Below are 18,150 nucleotides of genomic sequence, written 5' to 3'. Positions count from 1 at the left end.
AAGAGAAGGAAAAGGAAAGTAAGATAGAAATAAAGAAAAAAATTGGGGGAAGGTGGGGTATATGCAATTCCTCTATATTACATTACTTGGTAATTCGGTTGTTCATGCACAGTTCTTGGTTTCACATATGTTGAAGTTGTGGAAGAGAGAGAAGAAAAGAGAGAAAGAAAGAGGAAAAAAAAGTCTCTCAGAACACTGTTTTCCTTGCTTCCAGTAGGTGGCGTTGTCTATTCCTAGCTTGAGCCTCTGTATTCAGGGTGGTGGGTATAGCCAGTGTGAAAGGAAATGAGCTTCCACCTGTATCTTCCCTACTCTAGTCTCTGAGGTAGAAACCAGGTGCCTGTACAGTTGTTGTTTTGCATTGATAGCTACAACCCCCAAAAGCTTGTGGGAAATATTTTGAGTTATCGCAGCTAAGGGTGGGGGAGTTGGAAACCGGGTACCTGGATCAGCCGCAGAACTGTGCTGGTAGCCACACCCCCTTTGATGCGTTTTAAGGGTTGATGGGCTTCCTCCGGACTAGCACACGGGGAGGGGCGGGCTTCCTCCTCCAGTCTGGTTTGGCGCCGGGCTGCTTCCTCCTCCGGTCTGGCTTGGCTGGCGCCGGGCTGCTTCCTCCTCTGGTCTGACTTGGCTGGCGCCAGGCTGCTTCAAGGAAATTCTTTGGGGTTTTTTGTTTTGTTTTGTTTTGTTGTTGTTGTTGTTGTTTGGCTGGGTGCAGTGAACTTCATTGATAGTATATGACAGTAGGGCTCCCTAAGCCTCCTTCTTCAGGGGATCTGAGAAGGAAATTGAGAGGAGAAGGGACTGAGTTAGGAGCAGGGACTCTCCAGCAGCTGAGGTCCTCTCTCTTCCTCTGTGTTCTTGCTGGGGCAGATGTCCAGGGGCTCTTACTCCTTGGAGACCACATGGATCATAAGGTCCATAACCCTGTTTCTGTAGCCAAATTCATTGTCAATCCAGGAAATGAGCTTGACAAAGTGGTCATTAAAGGCAATGCCAGCCCAGCATTGAAGGTGAAAGTGGGTATCACTGTTAAAGTTTCAGGAGACGACCTGATCCCCAGTATAGCCCAGGATGCCCTTGAGGTAGCCCTGTGATGCATGCTTCACCATCTTCTTGATGTCATCGTATTTGGTAGCTTTCCCAAGTGACATATCAGATACATAGCTGACATTTTGGGGATGGGCACATGGAAAGCCATACCAGTGAGCTACCCATTCACTTCAGGGCCACAGCCTTGGCAGCACCAGTGGATACAGGGATGATATTCTGGGAAGCACCAGGACCATCATGCCACAGTTTCCCAGAGGGGCTATCTGTGGTCTTCTGAGTAGCAGTGATGTATGAACTGTGGTCATGAGTCTTTCCACAATGCCAAAGTTGTCATGGATGACCTTGGCCAGGGCGGCTAAGCAGTTGGTGGTACAGGAGGCATTGCTGACAATCTTAAGGGAGTGGTCATACTTCTCATGGTTCACATCCATCATAAACATGGGGGCATCAGCAGAAGGGGCAGAGATGGATCACCACCCTTCAAATGAGCCCTGGCTTTCTTCATGGTAGTGAAGACACCAATGGACTTCACAAGATATTCAGTACTAGCATCACCCCATTTGATGTTGGCAAGATCTCATTCCTGGAAGATAGAGATGGATTTTCCATTGATGACAAGCTTCCTGTTCTCAGCCTTGATTGCGCCATTGAATTTACCATGAGTAAAATCATACTGAAACATGTAGACCGTGTAGTTGAGGTCAATAAAGAGGTCACTGATGGCAACAATATCACTTTGCTAGAGTTGAAAGCAAATCCATTCACTCTGACCTTCATCATCACGTCTCAGGGATGCAGCTAGCACTGCACAAGATGAGAAGATGCAGCTGTCTGACAAATGAGGAGAAGCAGAGAGCCTCGTCTTCATTTTTGAAAGACAGATTTGCAGAATATACTATTCTTGGTTGGCAGTTTTTTTTACTTTTGGCACTTTGAATATACTATCCCACCATTTTCTGACTTGCAGGGCTTCTACAGAGAATTTTGCTAATATATTATAGAACATTCCTTACATATGACAAGTTACTTTTCTCTTGCTGCTTTCAAATTTCCCTCTTTGTCTTTTACATTTTGATTACAGTGCTTCATTTTAGGTCTCTGAGTTTATCCCACTTGAAGTTCTTTGAGTTTCTTAAATTTGTATATGACCATTTCCCCTCAAATTTGGAAAACTTAGGGCCATTATTCCTTTAATTTGCTCTCTACCCCTTTCTCACTCTTTCCCCCTTCTGAAACATCCATAATGAATACTCAGATCTTATTAATGGCATTCTGTAAGTCCTTTATGCTCTCTTTGTTGTTCTTTACTCTTTTTTTTTTTCTCTTCTGACTCAATAATTTCAAATGAGGGCCAGGGTTGTGGCTCAGTGGTAGAATGCTTGCCTAGCATGCGTAAGGCAGTGGTTTCCATCCCCAGCACCACATAAAAATAAATAAAATAAAGGTATTGTGTCCATCTACAACTAAAAAAAAATTTAAATAATAATAATTTCAAATAAACTATCTTCCATTTCACTGAACCTTTCTTCTGCTTGATACAATCTACCATTGAACACCTCTAGTGAATTTTTCCATTTAGTTATTATATTTACTAGTCCTGGAATTTTTATATGGTTCTTTTTTATAGTTTCTATCTCTTTGTTGTTATTCTCATTTTTTTAATGCATCATTTCCTGACTTATTTAGTTGGCTATTAATGTTCTCATAGAATATCTTTAAGATAGTTTTTGTTTTTTTTTTTGCATTTTTTGTCAAATAATTCACAGATCTTTATTTCTTTAAGATCTGGAGATTTAGTTTGCTCCTTTAATTTGGTTAAGGCTCCTTTGTATGCCTTGTTTTTTTTTTTTTTTTTTGCAGGAATTTAGCATTTGAAAACACTTCCACCATTCCCAGTCTTTATTGAATGACTTCATACAAAAGACCTTCACTAATTAGCCTGGCTATCAATTCTGAGGGCTTCTAAAACTTTTTCTGGGATGCATCCTCTTTGGTGTATGCAAGTAATATTCCATTTAGAGAGGTTTTCCAGTTTCTTTTTCTGGAGCTTTTGCTCCCTCTGTTTTCTGTGGCTCTGACCTCTCCTTTGTTCTCAGCAGCACTCAGGTTTGTTCAAAATATGCAGATTTGGAGCCAAATAAGATAGACAAGTACCTCAGGCAACCTCCTAAAGTTCTAACATTCTCTTTCCCTTTCAGTAGAGAAGTGGCAAGTTGGGTATTTTCTCCCAGACTTGCCACCCTGTACATGTTTGGGTAAGGACCATCATAGGTATCATGTAGTATCTGTTCTTACTAGTTTCCATGCCACTGTTCTTAGCATTGCACTTGCCTAAGTTACTACAACTTCTTAATTTTCTTATGGAGTTCCTTAAAGGAGTTTGGACCATATATTGTAACTTATTGGACCATTATTCAGTCAATGTCTTTGTGGGACATCAATGGTTGGGGCTTCCCTGTCTACCATCTTGCTGGCATTACTCTGTTTCTATTACTTTTAATGGAAAAAAATTTCTAAAATAAATACTTATATACTTTGGCTAGTTCAATACCCAGAGGAGAACTGAACTGTTTTTTTAACTGAGGATAAGATGTTTTTGTTTGTTTATTATATTTTATTGCTAAGAACTACAAATATGGAAATATTATATCCATGGACATAAAATATATTGTAAACTCAACCAACCCATAGCTATTTCTAGGATTGACCCAAGAATAAAATTATTTTACATTGTTGCTGTTCTTTTTAAATTATTTATTTATTTATATATTTTGCATACTAGCACATCACATCAGAAAAGCCATTTGCTAAGTAAGTGCTATAAATACTTCGTTGTTAGTCTCTTTGTGTTCTTTAGCTTACCTGATCTTGTAGTTTAGGGTGGCTAAAGTGAACCTGTTGTAACTTATTACTTCTTTGTTTACAATGGAAAGTTATGAGATGTGTGTACTTGTTAAATTGTTTGAAAGTACACATTTAATTTCAAGTAGATCTAAATAGGTTTTCACATATATCACTATTAAAGGTCCAATTTTCTGTAAAATGTTACCTTTCTTCAAATCACGTAGCTTTGATTTTCTGATGTATAGTGTGTGTGAAAATATTTCTCTCTGAAAAGTTTCCCTTATTGTGTGCCCTTACAGGTGGTGTAATTGATAATATTCTGTCATCTTTGCGGGACATATTTGTTGGTGTGCTGGTAGGAACTGTTTTGGGATGTTTTATTCGATATTTTCCAAGTGCTGATCAGGTAAATAAAAAAGTTAACCTGTTGTGTAACATTACAGAGTAATAATTAGCTTTCTATCACTATTATGAACCTGAGATAATTAAATTATAGAAGAAAAGGTTTATTTTGGCTAACAGTTTTTGAGATGTCCAATCAATTGGACCCATGAATTTGGATGTGTAGCATGGCAGTATATCATGGCTCACACATGGCAGAGCAAAACCATTTACATTATGATCCAGGGAGCAAAAGAACAATAGGAAGGGAAGGGGTCCAACAGTCCCCTTTGTGAGCATACTCCCTTAATGGTCTGAAGACTCCCACAAGGTCCCCACCTCTCAAAGTTTCTACCATCTCCCAATAGCCCCACATTGGTGAGCAAGTCTTTAACATGTGGGCTTTTTGGAGGCATTCAACATCCAAACCATATCATCTGGTAGTAGACATTTCTTTCCACAATTTGAACTTTGGGAAGAGCTTTGAAATATTAAATTTCATACTTAACTCTCTTCTCCCAAAGTAATCTTCATCGCCCCTATTCAGTTCTTAAAATTGAACACAGTAGTGACTGATACAGGTCAATGGCCTTGATTGATGTCTCTGACGAATAAAGAGTTACAGAAAAGTGTACCTACCTGAAAGGATCCCTCTTCATTCTGTTTCACCCCTTTCCCACATATTGCCTATTGATATTTGTCAGTTTTTCCTAATACTTTTCCCTAAATTTTCCTTTAAACACATTGGGAGAAGATAGGTTCCCCCTTACCTCTGCTTTATTTTCTGACCTAAATTTGTTCTTGCTGTCCTTTGACAAAGGGACAAAAAGTTTAACCCTGGACAAAGTGTTTAACACTGTTAAACACAAGCCTTTCCTTCCCTAAAGGATGTGCCATTACTCTTATTTCTGTAATTCCCATCCTGACCTACCTGTAGCTGTTACTTTGACCGAAGAGATATTAAAAAATATATATTTTTAAGAATTCATTGAATATATGGAACTGAAGACTATATGGGGTTATCCTTCTTCGCTTTCAGTTGAAATATTATAACAATTTTACTGATGTCACTCTCAGAGATGTATCAGAAGATGAAAGTTTAAAGTTTGCAAATTTTGTTACTTGGTAACAAGTGTGCTGAAATATTTAGTGAGGAAGAAAATCAACATTTTAGATACTACTTAATACAGCATTTAGAGACTTGATAGCAAAGGGTCAAAAATAAATGATAGATAATGCCAAATCTTATATATTTAATATAAAACAAATTTTAAATATCTATTTCTAGGAAAAACTTTCATTGAAGAGGGCATTCCTTATTTTGAGTATGTGTATTTCTGCTGTCTTAGGCAGTCAACGTATTGGTTTACATGGATCTGGAGGATTATGCACACTAGTGTCATCTTTCCTTGCAGGGACAAAATGGTCCAAAGATAAGGTGAATATTTTTAATACATCATATTTTAAAGATAATTAATTTTTATATCTCTAATCAACATTTAGAAAATCTCCCCACTCTACTTGAAAGATGTTTTATTTCCTCAAGGAAGTGTATGAAACAATCAAGGAAATAAAATATTTAGAAAAAGTGCCTGGAAATATACTAAAATGCAATCAAAAGTTGAGTTATAGTATCAGACTTCACTCTTCCCAAAATATTATGTAATATAATATGATTTTCATTAACTTAATTATTTTCTTCATTAAAATTTTATTTGTTCAATTAATCCATGAAAAATTCATAAAAGATTAAAACATATAGAATAAAATGTAAAAGATTCCCTCATCCCCCACATTCTTAAATATCCAACTCCCTTCCCCAAATTAAGCATTTGTTCTGACCAAACCTTCATTTGTAAACATTTAGATCTTTCAGTTTTTTGATAAAGGTGGTAATGTTAGGAACAATCTTGTTCATGTGTCTTATTGCATATATAAAAGTACTTTGCATGTATATAAATACTTCTGTAGGATTAATTTCCTAGAAATAGAATGTCTATGTTAAGAAATAGTCTGTTTTTATTTTGCTGGGTACTGTTAAATTATACTCCTGCCAACATTATAGAGAGTATCTAATATTTCAGTTCTATTTTTTAATGATCCAATGACTAAAAATCTATATGATGTTATTTTTCTTTATTTACATTTCTCTAATTAGTAGTGGACAAAACTTCATGTATTCTTCATTAACTACCTATTGAATTCTTGGTCTATTCCTATTCCTATGCCTTTTGCTTCTAATTTATAGTTTCTCCATATGCTAGGACTACTGTGTGTGTGTGTATATATTCATATAATTTTTGCTTATCTCCAACTTTGTTTATGTTGTATTTTATGTGGAAGTGAAATTTTCTATAGCCACACCTATCCGTTTTTCCCTTTATGGTTCTGGATTCTACATCTTGTTTAAGGACTTCCTCATCCAAGATTATAAGATTATAAACATCATAAAGATATACTGTTTTCTATATTGTCATCTAATACTTTGGTGGTTATTGCTTATTTATTTTGTTTCTGCATTTAGTTTTTTAATCCATCTGGAATTTATCTTTGTGAATGCTGTAAAGTAATGCTATAGGAATACCTCTGTGTGTCTGTGTATTCATAGACACACATATATACTTATATATAACAGATATGCATAAACACACATGTATGTATATACATATATACATACACATATTGGCTAGTCAGTTTTCAATTATTTGTTTATTAACCCATTAATTGTTCAGTTTTTATTTTGTTCTTGTTTTTGTACTGGGAATTGAACCCAGGTGTGTTTTACCAATGCTACATCCCCAGTCCTTTTTATTGTTTGAGACAGGGTCTAAGTTGCTGAGGCTGGCCTCAAACTTGCAATCCTTCTGCCTCAGCCTCCTGAGTAACTGGGATTACAGGCATATGCCACTATGCCCAGCAATTATTCAGTTTTGCTAAGTACATATTTTAACATTAGTTAAATTCTGAACTTATGCCAATACCAATCTAATTTAAATCACTGCAGTTTTATGTCTCAAAATCGAATATAGAAATTATCCCCATTAAACTGTTTCTTAATGTATTTCTTGGCTATTTCTGCCCATTATTCTTTCTTAGATTAATTTTATAATCAGCTTGAGAAGTTCCCTACCGAAAAGGTAGACCCAAAATGTAGTCCAATATAATCATGATTATATAATTAATTAAGTGGTTAATAATTAATAAAATAGGAGCTTGTGGTTATGGCTCAGCGGTGAAGCGCTTGCCCTTCAGTGTGAGGCACTGGGTTCGATCCTCAGCACCACATAAAAATAAATAAACAAAATAAAGTTGTGTCCATCTACAACTAAAAAATAGAAACTAAAATTTTTGTAAAATGAATGAATACAAGTTAAAAGTAAAATGAAAACTACAAGAATTCCTTAGTATATGATAAAAGAAATTAAAATGAATAGTTTAAAGATTAAAATAAATAGGATAATATGCTATAAAGAAGAAATAATAATAATTGTTTTGTTTTTACTTTTTTTAACTTTTACAATCAAATAATTTTTAATCAGAAAGCTCAATCTTTTTTTTTTAATTTTTTATTGTTGGTTGTTCAAAACATTACAAATTTCTTGATATATCATATTTCACACTTTGATTCAAGTGGGTTATGAACTCCCATTTTTACCCCATATACAGATTGCAGAATTACATCAGTTACACATCCATTGATTTACATATTGCCATACTAGTGTCTGTTGTGTTCTGCTGCCTTTCCTATCCTCTGCTATCCCCCCTCCCCTCCCCTCCCCTCTTCTCTCTCTACCCCCTCTACTGTCATTCATTTCTCCCCCTTGTATTATTTTTCCCTTTNGGTCCACCCGCCTGTTTTGGTACCAGTACCATGCTGTTTTTGTTACTATTGCTCTGTAGTATAGTTTGAAGTCTGGTATCGCTATACCGCCTGATTCACACTTCCTGAGAAAGCTCAATCTTAAAGGGAAATGTTATGAAGATAGTTTGTGTCCTAAGCAAGAGTCATCAGAATTCTTATGTACATTCTATACGATGACAAGCCCAGATGGAGATTAAAATCTTTTCATCCCAAATCCTGGAGAAGAGTTAGTATGCTGTTATGCCAAATGGCACCTTTCCTTTAATCTTTTCATTGGGAAGTGGCACTGGGAGGGAATCCTTCCCAGAAAGGGGAGACAGACTGGCAACTAAAGAAGAATCTAATAAACATTTTGTTTTAGTATTAAGGGAAAACATTTTTTTAATTAATTTATTTATTTTTAGTTGTAGATTGCACAATACCTTTATTTTATTTATTTATTTTTGTGTGGTGCTGAGGATCAAACCCAGTGCCTCATACATGCTAGGCTAGCACTCCACCACTAAGCTACAACCCCAGCCCAAGGAAAAAATAACTTTGAGGTAATCAATATGAGTCCTTTGGAAGCAGGCCTAAAATAGAGAACCAAATTTTTTTTTCCTAGCAGCTTATAGCATCTCTGTATTCACTCTCATTGCAGTGGGTTTCAGGTTCATTGTTAGTAGAGGTCTTCTCAACTTCCTTCCAAGAGCTCAAATGTTTGCATGAGCTGGGTATGCTTTCATCAGGCATAATATGATTCTCTCAGTTCAGTTATCTTACAAAGAAATAATTGCACAAAAATTAACCTACTCAATTTTTATTAATTAGGTTTTAACATTTCTCCTAAAAATAAAATATCTTAAGTTTATTAAATTTTAAGTAATTTTAAGAGTAACTGGAGAATATTATGCTAAGCAAAATAAGCCAATCCCAAAGAACCAAAGGCTGAATGTTTTCTCTGATAAGCAGATGCTAATTCATAATAGGGAAAGTTGGCTAGGAAAGAATATAAGAATAGAAGTAATAGGGGATTGAAGGGGGGGTTATGGGGGTAGGAATGATGGTAGAATGAATCGGACATTATTACCCTATGTGCATATATGATTACACAACCAGTGTAACTCTACATCATGTATAACCAGAAGAATGAGAAGTTATACCCCATTTATGTATTATGTGTCAAAATGCATGCTACTATCATGTATAACTAATTAGAACAAATTAAAAACACAGTAAATTCTCAAATGCAACTATCTTTACACACAATAACTATAAATATATTTCTTTTTTACACAGATTAAGGTCCAAAATATTGTTGCACAAACCTGGAATGTTTTTCAACCTCTTCTTTTTGGTTTAGTTGGATCAGAAGTAACTGTTTCATCTCTTGAATCAAATACTATTGGTAAGAATAATTAAAGCACAAAAGATAAGATTCAAAAATATTTAAGAAAGTTATAAATACTTTATTCTTCCTAATAATCTATCTTTGACTACAGAGACCTTCTTTAGAAACTCATGATAATGTAATGTATTTGCTCTTCCTTGACCCTAATTGGTTTTGGTTTTGCTTTTGCTTTTAGTTGTCTGGTTTTTTGTTATGTTAATTTTTTTAGTTGTAGATGAACACAATAACTTTATTTATTTATTTTTGTGTGGTGCTGAGGAATGAACCCAGCGCCTCACACGTGCTAGGCAAGTGCTCCTCCTCCACTGAACCACACCCCCAGCCCTGGTTTTTGTTTTCTAACCAAACATACTACTTAATATCTTCCCTGAGTGATCTGATGAAATAAAGATTAAGATTTATTTTCTTAGATGAATATAGATACCACCAGATATTTTCATTTAAGAGTATTCCAAAAAATGTCTATTAGTTCAGAATTGCAGAAGTTCAATTCAAATTCTATTAGTTCAGAATAAAGTAAATGTCTTCTGTCTCATTTCTCATGGAACTCCCACCATTAGATAATCTCTGGCACTTTATGCCAAAGTTTCAATCATATTTGCATTCTTTATAATTATTATTTTTTTGTTTTTGGTACCGGGGATTCAACTCAGGGCCACTCGACCACTGAGCCACATCCCCAGCACTATTTTGTATTTTATTTAAAGACAGGGTTTCACTGAGTTGCTTAGAGCCTTGCTGAATTGCGGAGGCTGGCTTTGAACTCAAGAGTCTCCTGCCTCAGCCTCCCAAGCCACTGGGATTACAGGCGCATACCACCGCGGCCAGCTGCTTATAATTATTATTTTTACAGAAAAGTAGACATAAAGTAGCAACAGCTTTAAGACATTTAAAGTTTTAGAAATAGTATCTCTAGACATAAAGAACCATTTCTTCTCAATTATTTTGGTATTTATGTTTGTTTGTATCTGTTACAGGGCTGTGTGTTATTACCTTGAGTTTGGCAGTGTGTGTTCGAATTTTAATGACATTTGTATTGATGTGTTTTGCTGGTTTTACTTTTAAGGAGAAAATATTTATTGCTTTAGCGTGGTTGCCCAAAGCAACAGTCCAGGTAAGAAATAGGAAGTCATTGTAATAATTTTAATCTTGATGATTTTTCATGATTCTTAAAGAAAAATGTTACTCCAATCACAAAATGCACAAAATATGTGATATTTAACCTTACTTTTAAAATGTTTGATAACTGTTTATTGAAATTAATGGAACTTTTAAAAAATGTTTCAAAAGTACTTATTCTGAAATTTTTAAATGTACTTTTCATAACAAATACTTCCTAAATTTTATACAAATATTTTTCTACTTTCCTAAAATATAAAATAAGAATATATTTTGTATTTTGCTGAATATTATAGAGTTAAATGTTTTGATTTTAAAGTGGAAGTACTTTGTTTTTTTTTTTTTATCTTTCCTAAAGAAAGGGTTATCTTTCTTAACCTTGCCAATCACTCCACCACATGAATGCCTATGAAATTTTTAATTATACATTTATTTTGATGACTATTTGATTAATAATCAAATTCCCTCAATATATTATATAGGAATGATAGGGACAGTATCTAGTTTTTGGTGTTCTGTTTTTTTGTTGTTGTTGTTTGTTTGTTTGTTTTTAATTTTTTCCCCTAGGATTTAATAGTCATTAAAAGGCAGGAGGAATGTAGAATGCTTACAAAATGAATGAAAGAAGAGGGAGACATTATAGTTTTTCCCTATTATTCAGTGATATTCTCCTCCTATTAAAAGATATTGCTACTTGTTAGACTGCTTAACCTGGCAACAAAATACTTTAATTTTCTGGATTTTTTTCTCTATTGTTTTCAAAACAGAAGGTTATAAATTTCCATGCAACAAATTCTTTGATATCATGGTTACAAAAGCAGGCCCATTAAGGGTAGTCTTTCTCTTTTAAATATTGTTACTTAACTTTAACCTCAGCTAAGTTACTTCTTAATTTCTTAGTGCCTCAATCTGCTCATTTAACAGTGATATCTGTGCATCTACTGCAGAGTGGTGTTGTGAGGATTAATTAAATAATCCATTCAAAGTGCTTAGCATAATCTCTGGCACATGGGTAGTTCTCAGTTAACAATGTTATTATTTATTTTATTTTACCTTCAAGTAATATAAATAATGATAACTGTTTTTAACCTCTGCCATGGAGGTTAAAATAATAATTAATCTACAAAAGAAATATCTATTACTCTATTCTCCCTCCTTCCAATGATACACTTGCAATTATTTTCTTTGCTCATTTTTAAAATTGTACTTATTTACTTATTCTAATTAGGTATACATATGTATCTAATGCATTTTGATTCATTGTACATAGTGACAGCACTAATTTTCATTTCTCTGGTTGTACACGATCCTCACACCATATGTGCAGTCATACATGTACCTAGGGTAATGATGTCCATCTCATTCCACTCTTTCCTGCCCCCGTGCACCCTTCCTTCCCCTCCCTCCCTTTGCCCAATCACAGTTCCTCCATTTTTCCCAATCATCTCCCCCCATTATGGATCAGCATCCACTTATTAGAGAGAACATTCAGCCTTTGTTTTTTTTGGGATAGGCTTACTTCGCTTAGCATTATATTCTCCAACTCCATCCATTTACCTGCAAATGCCATTATTTTATTTTCTTTTAATGCTGAGATATATTCCATTGTGTATATATACCACAGGTTTTTTTAATCCATTCATCTATTGAAGGGCATCTAGTTTGGTTTCACAGTCTAGCTATTGTGAATTGAGCTGCTATACACATTGATGTGGATGTGTTACTACAGCATGCTGATTTTAAGTCCTTTGGGTATAGACCGAGTGGTAGGATAGCTGGGTCAAATGGTGGTTCCATTCCCAGATTTCCAAGGAATCTCCATACTACTTTCCAGATTGGTTGCACCAATTTGCAGTCCCACCAGTAGTGTATGAGTGTGCCTTTTCCCCCACATCCTTGCCAACATTTATTATTGCTTGTATTCTTAATAGCTGCCATTTGACTGGAGTAAGATGAAATCTTAGAGTAGTTTTGATTTGTATTTCTCTAATTGCTAAAGGTGTTGAACATTTTTTTGTATATTTATTGGTTTATTGTATATCATTTTCTGAGAAGTGTCTGTTCAGTTCCTTGGCCCATTTATTGATTGGCTTGTTTTGGGGTTTTGCTTTTGTTTTTGTTTTTTGGATGTTAAGATTTTTGAATTCTTTATATATCCTGGAGATTAGTGCTGTATCTGACAAGCATATGGCAAAAATGTCCTCCCAAAATGTAGGCACTCTCTTCATCTCATTGATTGTTTCTTTTGCTGAGAAGAAGCTTTTTAGTTTGAATCGATTCCACTTATTGATTCTTAATTTTTATTTCTTGCACTTTAGGAGTCTTGTTAACAATGTTATTATTTATTTTATTTTACCTGGCCTAAAATAAAATAAAATATTATTTATTTATTTTAATATTTTATTATTTATTTTATTTTAGGCCAGGGCCTAAAAAACCAATGTGATGTAGATTTGGGCCTACTTTTTCCTCCATTAGGCACAGGGTCTCTGATTTAATTCATAAATCCTTGATCCACCTGAGTTGGATTTTATGCATGAGGAGAGATAGGGGTTTAGTTTCATTTTGCTGCATATGGCTTTCCAGTTTTCCCAGCACCATTTATTGAAGAGGCTATCTTTCCTCCACTGTATATGGCACCTTTGTCTAGTATGAGATAACTGTATTTATATGGGTTTGTCTCTGTGTCTTCTATTCTGTAGCATTGGTCTACATGCCTATTTTGGTGCCAATATCATGCCATTTTTATTATTATAGCTTTGTAGTATAGTTTAAGGTCTGGTATTGTGATGCCACCTGCTTCACTCTTCTTGCTAAGGATTGCTTTGGCTATTCTGGGTCTCTTATTCTTCCAAATGAATTTCATGATTGCTTTTTCCATTTCTACACTTGCAGGTTTTTTAAAAATATTTCTTCTTAAGTTTTAGGTGGACATTATATCTTTATTTTACATTTATGAGGTGCTGAGGATCGAACACAGTGCCTGGTGCATGCTAAGCGAGCACTCTATCACTGAGCCACAACCCCAGCCCCTACACTTTCAGTTTTATAGGTAATAATTTTAAAGAAGGTATGAGAAGAACCACCCACTCAAGTCCTACTGTATTTTATTCTTTTCTTTCCTTTTTTCCCCTCCATTCTTTGCTGCTAAAATAAAACTGACAAAGCTTCAGTCCTTTCTCTTATTTCTCTATTTAAAGATACTGATGAAAATTAGAATGGAAAAATAGAAGATATCAAGAGAGTAAATAAAGAATTTAGTTCACAAATGAAAAATCAATTTACTAATTGGATTCTTCTAAAGAAATAACATTAAACCTCAGTCATTAAGTGTGAATCATTTATCACCTACTGGTAGTTCCTATAGAGTTATCAAGATGATTAAATAAATTAATAAAATTAATAAATGTACAGCTTTAAGAATACTACTTGAGGGCTGGGGCTGTAGCTCAGTGATAGAGCACTTGCCTCACACATGTAAGGCACTGATTTTAATCCTCAGCACCACATAAATAAATAAAATAAAGGTATTGTGTCCATCTACAACTAAGAATATTAACAAAAAAGAAGAAGAAGAAGAAGAAATACTTGATGTAATCCCGGCAGCTCAGGAGACAGGCAGGAGGATTGCAAGTTCAAAGTCAGCTGCAGCAATTTAGTGAGTCCCTAAGCATTTTAGCAAGACCCTGTCTCAAAATTAAAAGAATAAAAGGGGCTGGGGATGTGGCTTAGTGGTTAAGTGCCCCTGGGTTCAATCCCCACTACCAGAAAAGAAGAGTACTTAACATATGACAAATTCTATATAACTATGTAAAAATTAATATTAGTATCACCATTATCGCCATCATCATCTCTTATTAGTAATCGTTTCTTGACTGTTCTTTCATGTTCAAAATGTTTCATGTTCTTTTCTAAACTTAAGATTCTTTAAAGTTGATTTTCTGTATAATTTATCTTTTTCTTCCTGGCATCTAGCACAATGGCTTTTGCTCGGTAAACAGAAAGTTAACAAAAACAATACCAACTTTAATCACTGATTTGGGATATGGAAACTAATCTTAAATTGAGGGCTTCTTTTGCCATAATGTCCCAACACAGATGAAATGTTTCTACCATGATGCCATTACTTTGCATATCCATAGAAGTTTTATTTATATTTAATTCCTAAAAATGTCAAGGCAATTTCTTGCCTAGATAGATAAATATAAAGAAAGAAGGTTATGCCTCCAAGGTGGAGAACACCTGTAATTCTAGCAATTGGTAAGTTGATCAGGAGAATCACAAGTTTCAAAGCCAATCAGGGTAATTTATGAAGACCCTGTCTCTACATAAAAATTAAAATTAAAAAAGAGATAGGGATGTATCTCAATGGGAAAGACCTCTAAGTTCAATCCTTAGTATCACAAAAAAAAAATAAAATAAAGGCTTTTGTTTGATGTTACTAAAAATAAATATAATAGAAGATTACCTACAGGGAGAAAGATATGACTAAGTAAGTTCATTCTGTAACAGAATTCAAAGATATCCATTTCCTGGAGGGAATGAGGAGCAAGTGGAAAGAGTAAAACTCAAAATTATCTGAAAACCTACTATGTGCCAGATGTTCTTTGCATTTTCATATTTAATTCCCACAACCATCCAGTGAAGTAAATATTATGTTATTATTTTTACAATTAATTCAGTCAAGGAACTTGAGCCACTTTTAAAAGATCACTCGTCTGGTTGCTGCAAAAACAGAAGTCAAACTCAGTTTGCCAGATTCTAAACCTCTTCTCAATTCTGTATCCCAGGGTGGAAGAACAGTAAGAGCAGCAAATCCTTGAGAATGCTGAGAAACCTCAATATTTTCATTCTCTTGTTGCAGCCAAGAACCTAGTGGTGTGTGGTAAAGGCAACCAAGCAAAATTTTGGTTCACTTAGAACTGGCAAGGTCTGAGGGCAATTTGAACACACAAAAGAGAAATTTGAACATGGGAAACCTAAAGGGACAGGAGTACAAAATCAGTCCCAAAATATCTGCACACTGATTTGTCACTGGTACTCTCTTCCTCCACATAATATTTGCTAGAAAGAACATAGAACAGATGAGTAATGTATGAAAAGCCCTCATTTTTAGTCTTCTTTTTTTTCCTAAGAGTCTAGTGTTAAATTTTATTTATTTTAGCAGAGCCATCTACTGTTATTGTATGTTAACTTTGATTAACATTTTTCTTTATGTCCCATTTCACCCCTACATGCAGGCTGTTTTAGGTCCTCTGGCTCTAGAAACAGCAAGGCTCTCCAATTTCAACTTGATACCGTATTCAAAGGATGTGATGACAGTAGCATTTTTAGCCATCTTGATCACGGCTCCAAATGGGGCTCTACTTATTGGCATTCTGGGGCCCAAAATACTTACACGCCATAATGATCCAGACAAAATAAAACTGCATTTGCCAAATGAAGCCCATCATTAAAAAGCTTATTTGCCATTGCCCACCTGCTTGTTTTAATGAATTATCTCACATGAAAGAAAAATATTAAAGTACAAATATATGGAGACTGTACATAGAACCCAGGATTTAGAAAATATGTGATTTCTCTACAAGAGCTTTTCTCTGATTTTTGCTTCTAAAGTAAATTTAATAAAAACAGTATTAAATGGAATGTTCTCTTAGTATTTACATATTTCAAAAACAAAGTTAATCTGTAAACACCCTAGAAGGATTGAAAGTAATCCATAAAGCTAAACTTGATGTCATAATACAAACTAAATATAAAAAATTAATGACAGAAAAAAAAACTTGGAATGTTGAATGTGGTAAAATAACCTGTTTCCCAATGGCAGAAGCAGGATTACCCATCGGTAGTTCAGTTAAAAAGATGATCAGGAAAAGGAAAAAAAATGACAGGAATGAAACACATTAACTTTAAGTAGGTCAACTAAATAGATTTTAAATTCTAGTTTTAGTGACTCCCTGAATAAATAAGTTGAATAAAAGAGTGAAAGTTAGTCTTTTATTCCTTCTGTTATGTCCTCAAAATGAAAATCCAGCTTAGCAATTTTTAAATGAAACACTACTGGTGTCTTTTGATTACAGAAATAATATAAATCACAAATGGAAATAAACTGTATATTTTCAATTAATATTTTTAAATCTAGGAATTAAAGACAGTCTGCAGGAAATCAAAGATTAATAGATTTCTCTCTATATGAGTTCTGGCTGATGAAATCTACTGTGCTAATATAAAACATCACAAAATAAAGTTTCAGTTGACTTCAAGATTATTTCAAAGTTTAGAGGAGTCATGGGAAAGCTTTTCAAATGGCCTTGTTGAATGATCTTTTAAAAATTGTTCAGGTTTCTTTGGCAAGGCCTCTTCTCCTTTTATACACAAGCAAGCTATTAAAATAGCACAAAATATATAATTTACAAATAAATTTGCCAAGTGAAGCCACTAAGATTTAAGGCAATCAAAACTATGTGTCATTTCACAGAGACACAGAAAGGAAAGAGCCTGAGTTTTTGTATCACCACTTGAAAAATAATATCTGCCAATCAGATATATCTGCTCTTGAACTTATTATGTGAATAAGAAATAAACTTGTATTGTATTTGAACATAGATGTATAACTATCTATTGTTTCTATTAAAATCAAGACCTTGAGTATAATACATTACCAAAACTGGCAAAAGTACAACATTCCTAGGTAACTCTGGGGAAAGAAAAAATAGCTACTGTTTTAGTAGCATTTTCTTATATACTTTTACCACAGCACAGACTCCATGCCTCATTTTCAACTATTTAATTCTAATATAGTATTCCAATTTAAACTGCACAAGAATTTTGACTAAATTTTAAATCACGAGAGCATATCATTGTCACTAATAAGAAAATAAAAACATTTATCTTCACAAGATAGTATTTTGAGTCATAATTAAATTTTAAAATAGAAAGTTGATCTTATTAAAAGATATAGATACAGTAAAACATTTTTTGAATGAGAAACTATGTTTTGAATTAGGAGAAAATTTTTCATATCTAATGTTTTTATGTATAGATTTTTCTCTGTTAAATTTAATGTTTGATGTGTCCATTATACTGAAATATTCTCCTTTTAAAGGTACTGTTGCAGGTATTAGATCTTGACTTAAATTTTAAGTTTTCTATTTACAAACTTTATACAAGTTAATCATATTAATGTCATTTAAAAATCAAAACCAATTACCCACATGTACAATGTTCAAGTGTGCATAGTATTTAGACAAATAAACATAAGACTATTGTTTCTAAGTTTAAAGTGTATCTTTTTTATGCATTTTATTCACTAATAAAGGAGTTTTTAATTAAAGCAAAAATTTTTCCTCAGTTATTGTGTTATTTAAAACAGAAGTAATATTCTGAGCTATTCCACAGTAAAGAATTACAAATCAAGGGCTGGGATTGTAGCTCAGTGGTAGAGTGCTTGCCTAGCACATATGAGGCACTGGGTTTGATCTCAGCATCACATAAAAAT

The 18,150-nt window shown here is 34.1% G+C and overlaps 1 protein-coding gene and 1 pseudogene across 1 annotated transcript in view; one reads left to right on the top strand and one right to left on the bottom strand.

Moving 5' to 3' along the window:
* The window catches only part of Slc9b1 (solute carrier family 9 member B1), a 72,399-nt gene extending 54,886 nt beyond the window's left edge, over window positions 1-17,513 (top strand). Inside the window, exons 7-11 of the mRNA XM_015484387.2 lie at window positions 4,200-4,306; window positions 5,570-5,719; window positions 9,422-9,530; window positions 10,511-10,647; window positions 15,893-17,513. Of these exons, the coding sequence (XP_015339873.2) occupies window positions 4,200-4,306; window positions 5,570-5,719; window positions 9,422-9,530; window positions 10,511-10,647; window positions 15,893-16,108 (719 nt within the window). The 3' untranslated portion in view covers window positions 16,109-17,513. The remainder of the gene's footprint in view (window positions 1-4,199; window positions 4,307-5,569; window positions 5,720-9,421; window positions 9,531-10,510; window positions 10,648-15,892) is intronic.
* Window positions 891-1,833, bottom strand: LOC107141090 (annotated as a pseudogene).
* Window positions 17,514-18,150: the final 637 nt, after the last annotated feature.

Source organism: Marmota marmota, unplaced genomic scaffold (genome assembly GCF_001458135.2).
Source record: "Marmota marmota marmota unplaced genomic scaffold, marMar, whole genome shotgun sequence".
In the NCBI taxonomy this organism is placed as follows: Eukaryota; Metazoa; Chordata; class Mammalia; order Rodentia; family Sciuridae; genus Marmota; species Marmota marmota.
Note: the sequence above shows the minus strand (reverse complement) of the source record. Positions and strands in the feature narration are given on the sequence as shown.